The sequence below is a fragment of the Aythya ferina genome (genome assembly GCF_964211825.1).
Source record: "Aythya ferina genome assembly, chromosome: 2".
NCBI lineage: Eukaryota > Metazoa > Chordata > Aves > Anseriformes > Anatidae > Aythya > Aythya ferina.
The window spans coordinates 60,321,582-60,334,237 of NC_140297.1; the positions used below are offsets into that span (position 1 = coordinate 60,321,582).

General features: G+C 39.5%; 1 protein-coding gene across 2 annotated transcripts in view; it reads left to right on the plus strand.

Annotated features, from left to right (window-relative positions):
* AMPH (amphiphysin) overlaps positions 1-12,656 on the plus strand; it is a 129,883-nt gene that overhangs the window by 101,513 nt on the left and 15,714 nt on the right. Inside the window, exons 13-18 of one of the 2 annotated variants that reach the window (XM_084510094.1) lie at positions 1,524-1,547; positions 3,161-3,184; positions 3,474-5,279; positions 5,834-5,866; positions 7,287-7,337; positions 9,441-9,557. In XM_084510094.1, coding sequence (XP_084366220.1) covers positions 1,524-1,547; positions 3,161-3,184; positions 3,474-5,279; positions 5,834-5,866; positions 7,287-7,337; positions 9,441-9,557 — 2,055 coding nt within the window. The remainder of the gene's footprint in view (positions 1-1,523; positions 1,548-3,160; positions 3,185-3,473; positions 5,280-5,833; positions 5,867-7,286; positions 7,338-9,440; positions 9,558-12,656) is intronic. The other variant, XM_084510093.1, reaches the window with a different exon arrangement.

Sequence of the window (12,656 nt, forward strand, 5' to 3'; positions counted from 1 at the left end):
CCAAGCCTGTCCCCAAACAGTGGTTCCCCCGATCCCGGCCAGTCACCCCATAATAATAGCTCAGTATGACACCACAAGGAATGGGACATCCCTTTGGCCAGTTTGGGTCAGCTGTCCTAGTTCTGTCCCCTCCCAGCTCCTGTTGAACTCCCAGCCCCCTCACTGACAGGAAACTGAAAAAAGCAAGAAGCTGAAAAAAGCAAGAAGCTGAAAAGCCCTTGGCTTAGTGTAAGCGCTTCTCTGTAAGAACTAAAACAATACCATGTTACCAACATTATTCCCATCCTAAATCCAAAACACAGCACCATACTAGCTACTAGGAGGAAAATTAGCTCTATCCTAGGTGAAACCAGGACATGTTTCTACACCTGCTTCTGAGGTGGCCTTTCTAAATGTACCTGGCCCTCAACTCCTTTTGCTAGCTGTGCTCTGTCTTGCCTTTTCCTCAGTATGTTCTCTTCACCTTGTGCACAAAATCTTGTGAGAAATGAAAGAAAAAATAAGAAACAAAAATGAGCAATTAGGGCTAGTAGAAGAGACCTATCATTTTTCCTTTGAAGTTTCAATGTTCAGCTAATAAGGTTACACCAGAATGAGCATATACACTTGTGAGTTACACCTGCAGAGGACACACACCGCTGGACTTAAAATTAAACCGATTGATTTTGTGGTTAGAAAAAAGAAGCAGGCAAGAAAAGAAGCCAAATGCAGCAATTCTTTCTCATGGGCAAGTCTGAGGTCACATTTAACATTTGTAAATATTTCAGGAAGAGTTTTATGTTTTACGTTATGAATATCTCATGTTTTCATTTTTCATGGACTTTAACTTAGGTGTGAATATAATAGATGTGTTTCAAAATACCTCCGATAGAATTTGAGTCCAATTAAAGGAGTTTCTTCTCATGTGGGGGCTATTAATATTAGGCTGAAGTCTGCTTCTCTTCTTTCATTTGTCCACTCGGCTCTTTTGTTGAGAGGTCACTAACAGTTATTGCTTCACAAACTGGAAAACACAATTAAAGGTCAACTTTCTAGTTTTCTTTTCCTAAAAGCATGTTTATGTTTCCCTTTGTTGTGTTGAAGTTGTAAGAAAACTCACTTGTTTTCAGTGGGTAGCTGAATCATTTCCTGCCTCAAAATCCTGACCTACATAAGCTTCTTAAAGGTTACACCTTGCAGAGGCACCTGTATGCACCTGTTGAAGGTCATTCAGAGTCAGCAGTTCAGAATCTAGTTGTTACTCAAGTATGCAGCAATATGAGTTCACTGGAAAACAATTGCTACTAGGAAGTGGGAAATACCACAGTCCACCACTTAGTGCTCATCCTGCTTAACCAAAAGGGACATATTATGCAGATATGTACACACACACACATTCAGATTTAAAATACATACATATTATAAACATGTTTTTTTATAAGTTCTCTCATGTTAGTTAATGCATGCAGTTATGTAGCATGTTGAACATACAGTAAATGAACAATGTTTTTCTGAGAGTGTCTTTTTCCTCTCCTTTTTTTCAGACATTGCCATGGGATCTATGGACGGTAAGACTGACTGACATTTATCATTGTGAATTGGGATGTTTTTGTGCGTATGATTTTTAACACCCTCAACTCAGATTTATACTGCTTTCCCCAGAAGCAAGATACAGAATTTATAGACCATGACAAACACTTTAAAGTATATGAAACCACCTGGGATTTTTTTAAAACCAACAGGGAAAAAAAATATCTCTCTTGCTTGGCCTACAAAACCTAAATGATGCCAGAAATCTAGGCTAATAAGATTCACGATCATTACAGCTAAATGTTTGCTGCTTTTATTCTCATCTGCTTTATAGTTTTCCGAAGGTAGGAATGGATGCTAGTCACTTCTCTTAATTGTCTGAAGATATATTTCCTTTAACTTGTAGGATTTTAACACAATGGGCACCTATTTTCTCACAGTTCAGGAGTGAAGAGAAAATTTAACTTGTTCTTTTAATAGTGAGCATACAGTGAACTGGATTTATTCACAAAAGCAGCTGCTGCTTTAGAAAGCTGCAGAGATCTTTCTTTACACCTCCTCGTGTCAAATCAGATACAATGATCTGCAGGAAGAAAACAGCTTGTTTTCGTAGGTTTTCTTTCAATTTTTGTCATGGAGATAGCTGAGTTGATTTGACATGCAGCCTGGAACACCCATTTTTTGACCTTTTTCAGATTCAGCCAGCACAGAAATCTGTGAATGTTTCTTGTGCATTCAGATTTGTAGCACTATTTTGTGAACACATGGCTTATATGATGTATATTAAACACTCATTTTTTTCTACTGGGAAAGGTTAAATAAAGTCTGGAAAAAGTCACATAGGCATACTAGCCAAAATTGCAAGGTTACCAGTATCTAGACCAGCTAAAATAACCCAGAAATATTTCAGATTTATAGCTTTAAACTAATAGTAGATATCTTTGCCATTGTCTTTTTTTTTTCCGCAGTCTTATTTATAGCTCATTAATGTTATGTATGTATTGTGTATTATAATTAATTCCCTCCTTGCTTTAGTTAAAAAAAAAAAAAAAAAAAAAAAAAAAAGCAAGTAATGAGCTTCACAGTTAAATGTTTGAAATTAGGACTACTCGACCTTTATGGAGTTCCTCTTCATACTGAGTGCAGAGTAGTTGTTGATCTTCCTTGCAGAATTTGTATCTGTTCAAAGTAGTGGTATAGACAGCTGGCTTTGTGTCTTGATGCCTTACTGTGTGTGGATGCAAATGCCTCTTCATGGTGCAGTGATGGAGTATCAAAGCTGCGCACTGATACCAATTTGGTTACCTCCTTTGTGTTTGCTGTATCAGAGTGATTCTTCCCTTCAATTGAGATGTAATAGGGTACCCATGATAAAAATGTCAGTGGGTCTCAGAGGAAGGCAAGGCATGAGAAATATTCAGTGTACCTGTAGAACTTCTTTTCTCATACAGTCCAGTGGCTAAAAGCGTGGCTTAAAATCAGGGGCCTGTGATTAGTCTTCAATAGAGTGACTCTGCTGCTTCTCCACACCAGTTTTGTAACTGCTGCTGGTTAGGTAATAATAATTAATGAACTTGTGCTCTAACAACAGAAAACAACAACAACAATCTTGTTTTCTATGCTTTATATATACTTTTTTTTTTCTATACAGACAAGCAGCGAATTGGTGCAGCCGGTAAGCAAACCTCCCCCCAAAATCGCAACCACTCCAGATATATGCTTTATTCAATGTGGTATAATGTATAGTTTTCTGTTTTGTCTATCAGTGCCGCTCTTCTAGATTGCAATCTACTGCCTCCAAATGTTGCAAGCCACAAAGCTTTTCCTTAAACTGCTTAATTTAGTTACTTTCATTCTTTAAATTAAAACTGCTATAGTAAAATATAAATTTTGTGTTTTTTCATCAAGTCCGCCTTTATCTTTTTCATCTTGTGTTTTTTCTTTGCTTTTCTGTCTGCTTAAAGCCTGACTCTTCAAAAAGTCTTTCCCTGTGTAACCTGGTCATGGAGGAAACCCCAAACATTGGGTCATCAGAAGATATTAACAGAACCCAAACTGATCTAGGTTCTCCCAACTGGGGCCTAGATGTTAGCACACCCAGTGTCAGCCAGGAAATTACTGCAGGCAGTTCTTTGCTTTTTCCTGGTGCAGAGCAAACCTCAAGCGAATCCGTGGGTATGCTGCCTGCTAGTATTTGGCCTGCTGTAGGTGAGCAGGAGGATGCTGCACCAGGGTCTGCTTCAGTAGCTGAAAACCAGAGGACTTCACTGGAGGACCTATTGGATGCTAAAAATGTCCCATGGGAAGATGTGGTGACCAATCAGCCTTTAGAGAACATAACCAGTTTTGAGACACCCGTCCTAGGAACTGATAGCTTGTTGGATAAACCCCTCCCATGTGATGTGCAAATGTCAGAGGAAGAGCATGAGGAAGAAGAGCCTCTGTGGGTAGGCGACAAGTCAAGTGAAAAGGTAGGGACCAGAGCTGTTAACTACAAGGAGTTAGAAGGTACAGAGGAAATGGAAGAGCAAGGTTGTGAAACAAAAGGAAATACTGAGGCAGAGCTTCATAAGGGTTTAGCAAATTCAGAGTGTGAAAGTTTAGTCAGCACAGAGGCAGAAAATTTACATGAGTTGGAAGATAACAATGGTGAAGCTGGGAGAGCTAGTGTTGCTAACCTAGAAAATCCTGAGGGAAAAGAATTCAAAGAGGTAAATATCATTAATGTTGTTGAAGAGGTAGATGGAGAAAAAGCATTGCTGAGCACAGGATTGGAAGATGGGGACAAAGTAGTAGTGGATGACTATAAAACTACAGAAAGCACTAACACTGAACCTGAGAGAGTCTTTGGTGTTTGGACTCAGGACCATGAAAGGATGTTTGAGGATGGCTTAGACCAAAATGACAATGTTACTGGAGAGAATCCATCCATGGAGTGTATAAACAGGACAGAGCACATTGACTTAGAGGTAACTGACCACACAGAAAAGGACCCTACAAATACTGGAAATGTTCTGTGTGACACTGAATTGTTCAGTGCAGAAGAGTCTGGTAAAGGACCTGAAGACAGTAGCATCAGCCTCCTTCCAAACGGTAGTGCTGCTGATGAAGGCCAAGCTACTCCTGAAAAACTGCGGGCATTGATGCCTGAGACACATGATGCTGCTAGCACAAACTGCAGTAATCTTTGCCTGGATAATACAGAAGACCAAGTGACAGGTAGGGCAGAAGCAGCAGTCACTGAAGAGCATCCTAGTCACAGTGGTATTTCTGAAGTCTTGGAAACAGACCCCTGGCTGGCAAACTGGGATCCAACAGTTACTAATGACTCCTGGGGTTTTTCTAACCTGTCAGATGGCCAAGCCAATGGACTGGATAATTGGCCCTTTTTCCCCCAGCAGCAAGGCGCAGAGGAAGGTAACATGGAAAATGCTTGGTTAGGCATTAGTGATAAATGGTCTACACAGGACCTGGGAGGGACTGATAACAGCTGGGGAGAAGTAGGTGTAAGCACAAGCAATAAAAGTCAGGAGGAACCAGTAAAACAAGGCTTGCCTGGGGAGCAAACAAGTGCTAACAATCCCGGACCCAGCAAGGAAATAGCTAGACCCTTGGCTCTGTTTCAAATGGGAAATTCCCGAAATGCTAGCACCGAGAGTTCAACTAGTCCTAAAGACAGTGAGACCAACAGCTCAGATTTATCTGAAGATGAAATTGCTAACCGGAGATATGGATTGTTGTACCAGGAAATTGAGGCTGATAAAGAAGAGGTACCTACCCCAGTGTGTAGCCTAGTCTAGACAAAGAGTTCCTTAGGCCATGCATAACCTTGTTGTTTCAAAACAATCCATTTGTGTGTTTCCCAGTACCCCTCCTAAGCCCTTGCTATTCTTTTTCGAAAAATTGTCATGCAACTGTTCATAGTGTGGTGCCCTTCAGCCATGTAATGAAACAGGCTGACAAAAATGCATTTCAAAAAGGTGAATGAAGCTTCACACTTTGAAGGCACGTGGTGTCTCACAGCTTCTGTATTTCATACATATAATTTTAAATGCATCTACAGCCTTTTTTTTTTTTTTTTAGTATATAAAAATACTTGCTCTCTCTTTTTTTTTTCTTTTTATTTTGGTGTCTTCTTTAAGCGTGTGAAACCTGTTATCAAATAGCACTTTCATATATCTTGCTGCCTTGCCCTTCCTTTTGTTCTTTTTTAATTTATTTTTTTTTGGTCTGGCTTATTTTTGTTTTGCAAATAGAAATATTTTACTCATGTTCTCCTCTAGTAAACAAATGATAATTTGTTCTGATCTTCACTTCTACTTAGGCATCCAGCACTGCATTTAATGGATTTGCACAGGTAAGAAATAAACAAGTTTTGAGATTTTATTTTTTTCTGTGCTGTTGAGAAGAGATTAGGACTAGCTGTACAGTTTTGGAAAATCTGTTCTTCAGACTAGCTGTACAATAATGTCATAGTGACCCAAATCCTAAACTTGTCTGTTCTCAGAAAGTATTTGTAGATGTTACCAGGATGCTACTACTCTTGGCCTGATTGAATTTAGTTGGAAAATTCCCATGGCCTTAGCAAGACTGAATTTCTTTTCTCAGAAATGAACTGGTTTAGCATTTTCATTGTGGGGATATTTGTTTGTTTTTATTTTATTTTTTTTTTCTCACTACCCTCAAACCTTGTAAAGCATGGCTTCCTCATGGCTTTCGCATACTTTCAGTAACTGTATATATATATATATATATATAAAATGTAATTTATCTGTTTCTGCAACTTTATTTTCATTTAAAATATATCTGAAAGTTAAGCCCTAGTGTTTACTGGTCTGCTGTTGGTGAGATTGCATTATGCATTGCAGCAGTGCAGCATGTGAAGATCCCATACTTATGCTCTCAAATTCCAGGGCAGTGCCTAAGTCTCAATTTGTAATGCAGATGATCTAGGGCTTTGTTAAGTTCCAGCAACTTTTCAAAGAATGGCATATCCACAGAACACTCTGTACACCATTTTTCAGCACATACAAAAAAGCTGAGCATCTACAAGGCTGGAAATGAGCCTTTCAGTGCTTATTTATTTTACTCCAGGTCTTTTAATTTAGTAAAAGATCTATAAGAAAAGACAAAAACATAAGTCTTCCATCCCATTTCACTGAGGCAAAATGTTTGCCCCAAGGAAATAAAAATTTTATGCCTACACCCTCACAGTAGGACTGGGACCCATCAATGTTTTTCATATTAAACATTTCTGAATAAGGTATTGAAAAAATTTGTTCTCCACTTTTGTACATTCTTAATGCATGTAGAACTTTGTATCTCTAATTACTTGGCACTATAGCTGCTATTCAAATAAAAGACCAGGATCACAAGGAAGTGAAAGTAGCTCAGAGTTAGTGTACTCCCCATGCACATGTACATGCAGTCTGAAAGAAAAAAAAAATTGGACTTTCTCCACTTTGAAGTGCAGTGTGACTGAAACAAAGTCCTTGTCATTCTCATGTATTTAATGAAGGGTTCTTCACTGCTTTAATAATTTAGCACAGCTTAGAATCGTGGAATATACACTTGAAAAGAATAGTGTCTTTAATATTAATATTGCTTATCTAGTAACAAATATTAATAACTATCTAGATGATCTATTTGCCAACTTATTCTAGGTGAAGTTATAGATGATTTTGCCTGAATAAGCTATAAAATATCAGGTCTTTTTTAGACAGCTGCAGAGATTCCATGTCAAATATTGTCTCATTGATTTTCATTTTTATATCTAGGATGCCGGTGCATTTACAGTGCAATCAAACGAGAATGTGACAGAGACTTTGGTAAGTGGTAGCTTTTGCTGCCTTAAAAATGATCTATAAAAAGAATAACATTTTTAATTTGTGCCAAAATATCTGCTCCTTGTTCGTGTTTTCCACCCTCCAATTCACAAAACCTTAACCTGAAAGAGTAAGTGAGAGTATCACTGTAGTTGTAAATCTTTACTCACTGAAAGCCTTTCACAAGGATAGCACAGCATAGAAGAAAAGAAAAACAGGCTTCCTCATATACTTTTATTTTTCAAAGGTATAGTCAAACAGTTTCCTCACTGATTGCAGTTAAGAAATGACAAGAATGGGAACTATGGTTTAGTGTACATCAAGGAAGTGATGGTACATGATGGATGTTTACATACCCCAATATTACTGTAGCTTTATCTCTCCTCCACATTATTAATAGTAGGCATAATAAAGGGGTGGGGAATATTTTTGGCAATGATAATACTTTGGCAGTTTCTTAGTTTCTGTTAGTCCTTGGTTAGCCTGGAGTATGAATGTGGAATAGCAGCATTGCTGCGCAAGTGCTGTAGCTACAAAAGAACAGCAGCATGATACTGAATAGTATTTAATGTGGCTTTCATATAATGCCTGTGGTGGTGCTTATGTTCTGAATGGTTACTGAGTACAATGAGAGCATTTTTAGTATTTTTACTTGTTGTTCAAATGTGGTAAATAGTCTGAAGACTGCTTGCCCATGTCACTAGAAGCACATCAACAGAATCTGCATTATAACATTTTGCCCTTGGTTTTAAGCCTGAAAGTTTTTACCAGCATTAAACCTCAGGAAACTCATTAGTCATCTTACCTGCAATAAATCTGTCTTGAGTTTCTCATTTCAGTCCCGTTTCTTCTTTGTGAAATTCCCTAGAGCTGGTATTAACACACTTCCGAGAGAGATTTCTGCACAGTGTGGTATAATATAATGAATGTTTCTTTATTCTGTGCCAAATCCTGAAGGTCTTGTTTAGGCAGACTTCTCTGTACCACATTAAAAACCCAGTCTGCTTAAGGAATATGTGGGAAAAGAAGTGAAAGGCCATGTTGTTTTGTTTCATTTTGTGTTCCTGAAAAATATCAGGGGGGAGAAGATTTTACTATTTTTTTAAGCATTTCATGGAAGCTGTCTCTTCATCACAGGAGACCTTCTATCCAGCTGTATGTTATCAACTCCAAAGCAGCTAAATAGCTTTCGAGCTTCTTATTATGCTGAGCAATTTGTTCATGGCAAATTAATCTACTGGGGTTATTTTAAATGGTTGAGTCAGCCATCTATATAAATGGAATATGCTGAGCACAGCTTGCAGCTCTCCCCTTGTATGTGTGCGTATTTGCAAGGTGACAGCACCAACGGAGACTGTGATTTTGCTGTGAGCTATTTTGTTACAGGACTGAATGTGTTGCAGGGCTGGTGATGTTTACTATATCTACTTGCTAAAAAATAAAAAATAAAAATCCTATCCCAGATTTTAAAAGGGTAGGAATCCCAATAGTGTTAATTGATAAATGGATGCCTTGTAGGTGATTGAGAGCTTAAGTGCTTAAGTTAAAAATAAACCAGGGATGACTTTCACATTTCCAGAATTCAGTGTGAAGCAGTCAGTGTGTATGTAAAAACTGTTAGGGTCTCTGCTAATTCCTTCCCCCCTTTACTGGAGAAGGAGTCTGAGAACTGACAGAACTACAGAATGGAGGATAATTTTAAAAACTCATATTTGAAGCTATAGGTTGGAACATGCATGGCCTTGCCATCACTTTCTGGAGCATTTTTGAGCAAACTGACTACTTTTCCCTCGTTTTCACTGCCACTTTCAGTAACTCAGTAAAGTAGTGCTCTCTTTCTTTACAAGTGAGGTATATAGGTCTGGCTCAGTTTACATATAGGACGTTGAGGATGCAGATGCCCTGTAGATGCTAAGCAGTAACAAGGTGTTGTAATGCCAAGCATTGCCATCTTCTCCCTGGCAAAGTCCTGCAAACACAGAGCCTGCCAGGAGTGAAGCAACACTGTGGTGCCAGGCAGAGTTCCCATTCCCTTCCTCTCGCCCCACTATTACATGCTCCTCAACACTTTTTCCACTGTCTACTTAAAAATCAATAAAACAAAAGACTGAGGCCGAAGAAGCTCCACCTGGAGAACCCAAGGTCGAAGAAACCCCTGCTGCTGCTGCTGGGGAAAAGGAGGCCATCCCTGCTGAACCTGCCAAGCCAGCAGAGCAGGCTGCGGTGAGTGACCTGTCCCCCGTGTCCACTCCACCGGCTTCATCTGAGCCACCTCTCATCATGGTGAACGTGCCTGCTGCATTTCAGCCATCCTTTCCATTATTCACTGCCCATCTGTGGTTGGTTTCTCCAGCACCTGACTGCATCACAGCATGTCTCTCCAGCAATGCATGCTGCTTTGGGCCCTAAAATGTCATTCTTTTTAAGACTGGCATTTTAGACTGAAGTTCAGCTGAAAGATTGTGGTTTTATCTGTTCTGTTTGATTCCAGATGAACTTCAGAAGGGGAAAGAATCGATGCCATTTATAAATGACCTTATTAGCAGTTTTCTCATTTTATTTTAAGCTGAGCTGTAAGCATTAAGACAATGTACATCTTGTGTGGCCCTTGCCAGAGCATGAAAGTACCAGCAAAATGTGATTGTAATATAAAGATCTATAAGTCTTACGGTTTTATAAGCTAGCCACAATCCAAGGAGGAAACTCCAAAGCACCTGTATGGGAGGAAATATGTAGGTGTCAGTATTTGGGGAAAAGAGGGAGGAGAAAAAAATAACAGCTCTGCAAGAAGAGCAAAGCAGGGTACTTGGTATCTCTACAAAATGAGAGGTGGTCTGAGATGATATGTGTAGGGGTAGCATCCTTTTTACAACAGGTATCCCAGTGAATACCCTTTCTGTCAAATTAAGGTTCCTCTTCTACATACTACTTTCAAGATGTCTTGGAGGTGGGTGGTACCCACTGGCTAAGAAGCCCCCCAAAAGAAATGCACCAGTTTTTGTAGGCTGCCAGTCTGACAGTACTGATGCTGTCCTCGATTCAATAACTGTTCAAAGTCTGAACAGAAATCTACTGGACCAGAAGCTGACTAGGTATGAAGTTGTACAGTGCTACAGTAAAACTGTACAACAGGAAGTTGTACAGTACAGTTATACTGCAGAATGCTGGTTTTGGGGGATCTGAGTTGATATACTCAGAGACACCCTCTCTGATGCAGGAAAGGCCAATCATTCCTTTTTATAGTGAATAAAATGACCCCCAAATATTTTGTTTTCCCTCACATTCCATGTTGCTGAGTAAAAATGTGAGGGCTGAACCTGAGCACCATTGCAAATTCCTGCTGAAAATCTGGGCAGAAATAGTGGAAATTTTCTGGGTCAGTTCCTTTGCCACAGAAGCCAGTGGAAGTTTCATAGCTGTGTTCATTGACCATCAAGCACATTTCAGTGCAGTAAATGTTCACAGAGGAACTGGGTTCAGCTTGCTGAACCTGCTGTTGGCTTTGGGCAAGTCCCTGTGTATCTTTATCTATGAAGTAGAAATGGTGATGCCCTCCTCATCATAAAAGTAGGCATTTTTCAGTAAAGCATTTGATATTTTGCCATTTGGGAAACAATATTAAGCAGGGTGCAAATCAACTGAAGAAAGTAGAAGTATCTGGCACCTGCAGACAAGTCAGTGCAGAGCATCGACTTATCAGATATGCAGAGACATGTACTGTCTCGCGCGTCTGTCTGTGGAGTTGATCATATTTAACATTTCTGATAACTGCAATGGCCCAGACACCACAAGCCTGATGGTGACTTTTATTGATGACTACAGGCTGGCTAATGTCACTAACACAAGGGGACAGTGTTAGGAGAGCATACAAACACAACTGAGGGCTGGCTTGAAAGTGTTATGAAGCTCTACCCACCAGTGAGAGGCTGGTTATCTGCTAATGGTGTTGGACCATACAAAAGTCACACGTGATGCTATGCAAACTCTCTTCATCAGAAAGGAGGAAATACTAGTGTCCGTGTGCAAGGCTCTGGAGTATCACCCATTAACGACATTAATGACCTTCTCAAAAAAAGATTGATGAGTTTACCTGAGTGGTTACAACTGTTCATACCATGGGATTAAAAAATGGTATGCAATGTGAATGATATGAAGAGGCAGGGATGAGGTTTAGTTGCAGCACCTACCTAATAATCATTCCTCCCTTGCTCCCATCTTTCTAACAAAGAAAAAAAGAAAAAATCATGGATCGTGGATGGAAGGGAGCACAATACTGCTCTAGAGGACTTTGAGGGAGAGGGAAGATAATCCTGATTTTGTTCAATCCTTCCCATTCTTTGTGGACTCCTAGGTGTGGCAGCAGCATGGCAATGGAGGGAAAGCAATCCCAGTGTGTTTCCTAGAATTATGAATAGGATTCAATTCTGATTACACTTGCATGAATTTTGAGTATGTTTCAATTTTTTTAATTCACTTCTTGTTCGTATCCGTAGCAAACACTGGAGCAAGTAATCTCAACATCATCTCCCTACGATAACATACACAAAGTAAGGAGGCCCCACAGTCTGCAGAGACCAGGCTCTTCCCCCATATGTGTTTTCTTTTGAGTTGATATAAATCACAGTAATAACTTGTCAACTCTATAGTAAGGCAAACAATGAGACTGCCTGTCTGAGGCACATTGTTCTGTCAAACTCCTGTCTAAAATGTCTCACATCTAGTCAGAGTAAATTTGATAGTTTGGAATAAAGAAGGAGGGAGGGAAAGTGAAGAGAGGAGGGATGGGCAATCAGTATTGGTCAGGAGTCCTTTTCTGGTAAATGAATGGCAGGAAATAATGTAGAAGAACAAATGTCAATGCAGCTTTGAAGGTTGTTTCTAGATGGCTTTATCTTGTTTTTCTGTAAGGATTTAATGAAGAAAAAAATGTGATGGAAATGTCTTTTTTTTTTTTTCTCTCTCTCTGAAGGGAAGTCTTGTCCTTTTTTTTGTGCACTAAGATGAATTTCGAAAATCTGTTGTATGTCTGAAGTGCAAATTAAGTGACAGGCTGTGGTCATTCACCGCTCCTTCACTCATCAGCTGGCATGACCTTTTCAGGCATTTTGCTGCCTGACCATCACTGAGAAGTGTATTACATATACAATAATAATAATAATACTTGGTCCGTGTCCTTCCAGTAGGTGCTGCAAAGGACTGCAGAGCTATTGGGAGTGGGGAGTGGCAGTTTAGTAGTAATCCAGGAGGATGGTCATAGGCATTAAACAGAAGTTAAACAGTTTTGATTAGGTTTGTGCTTGGTGGGTTTTTGTTTGTTTTTTT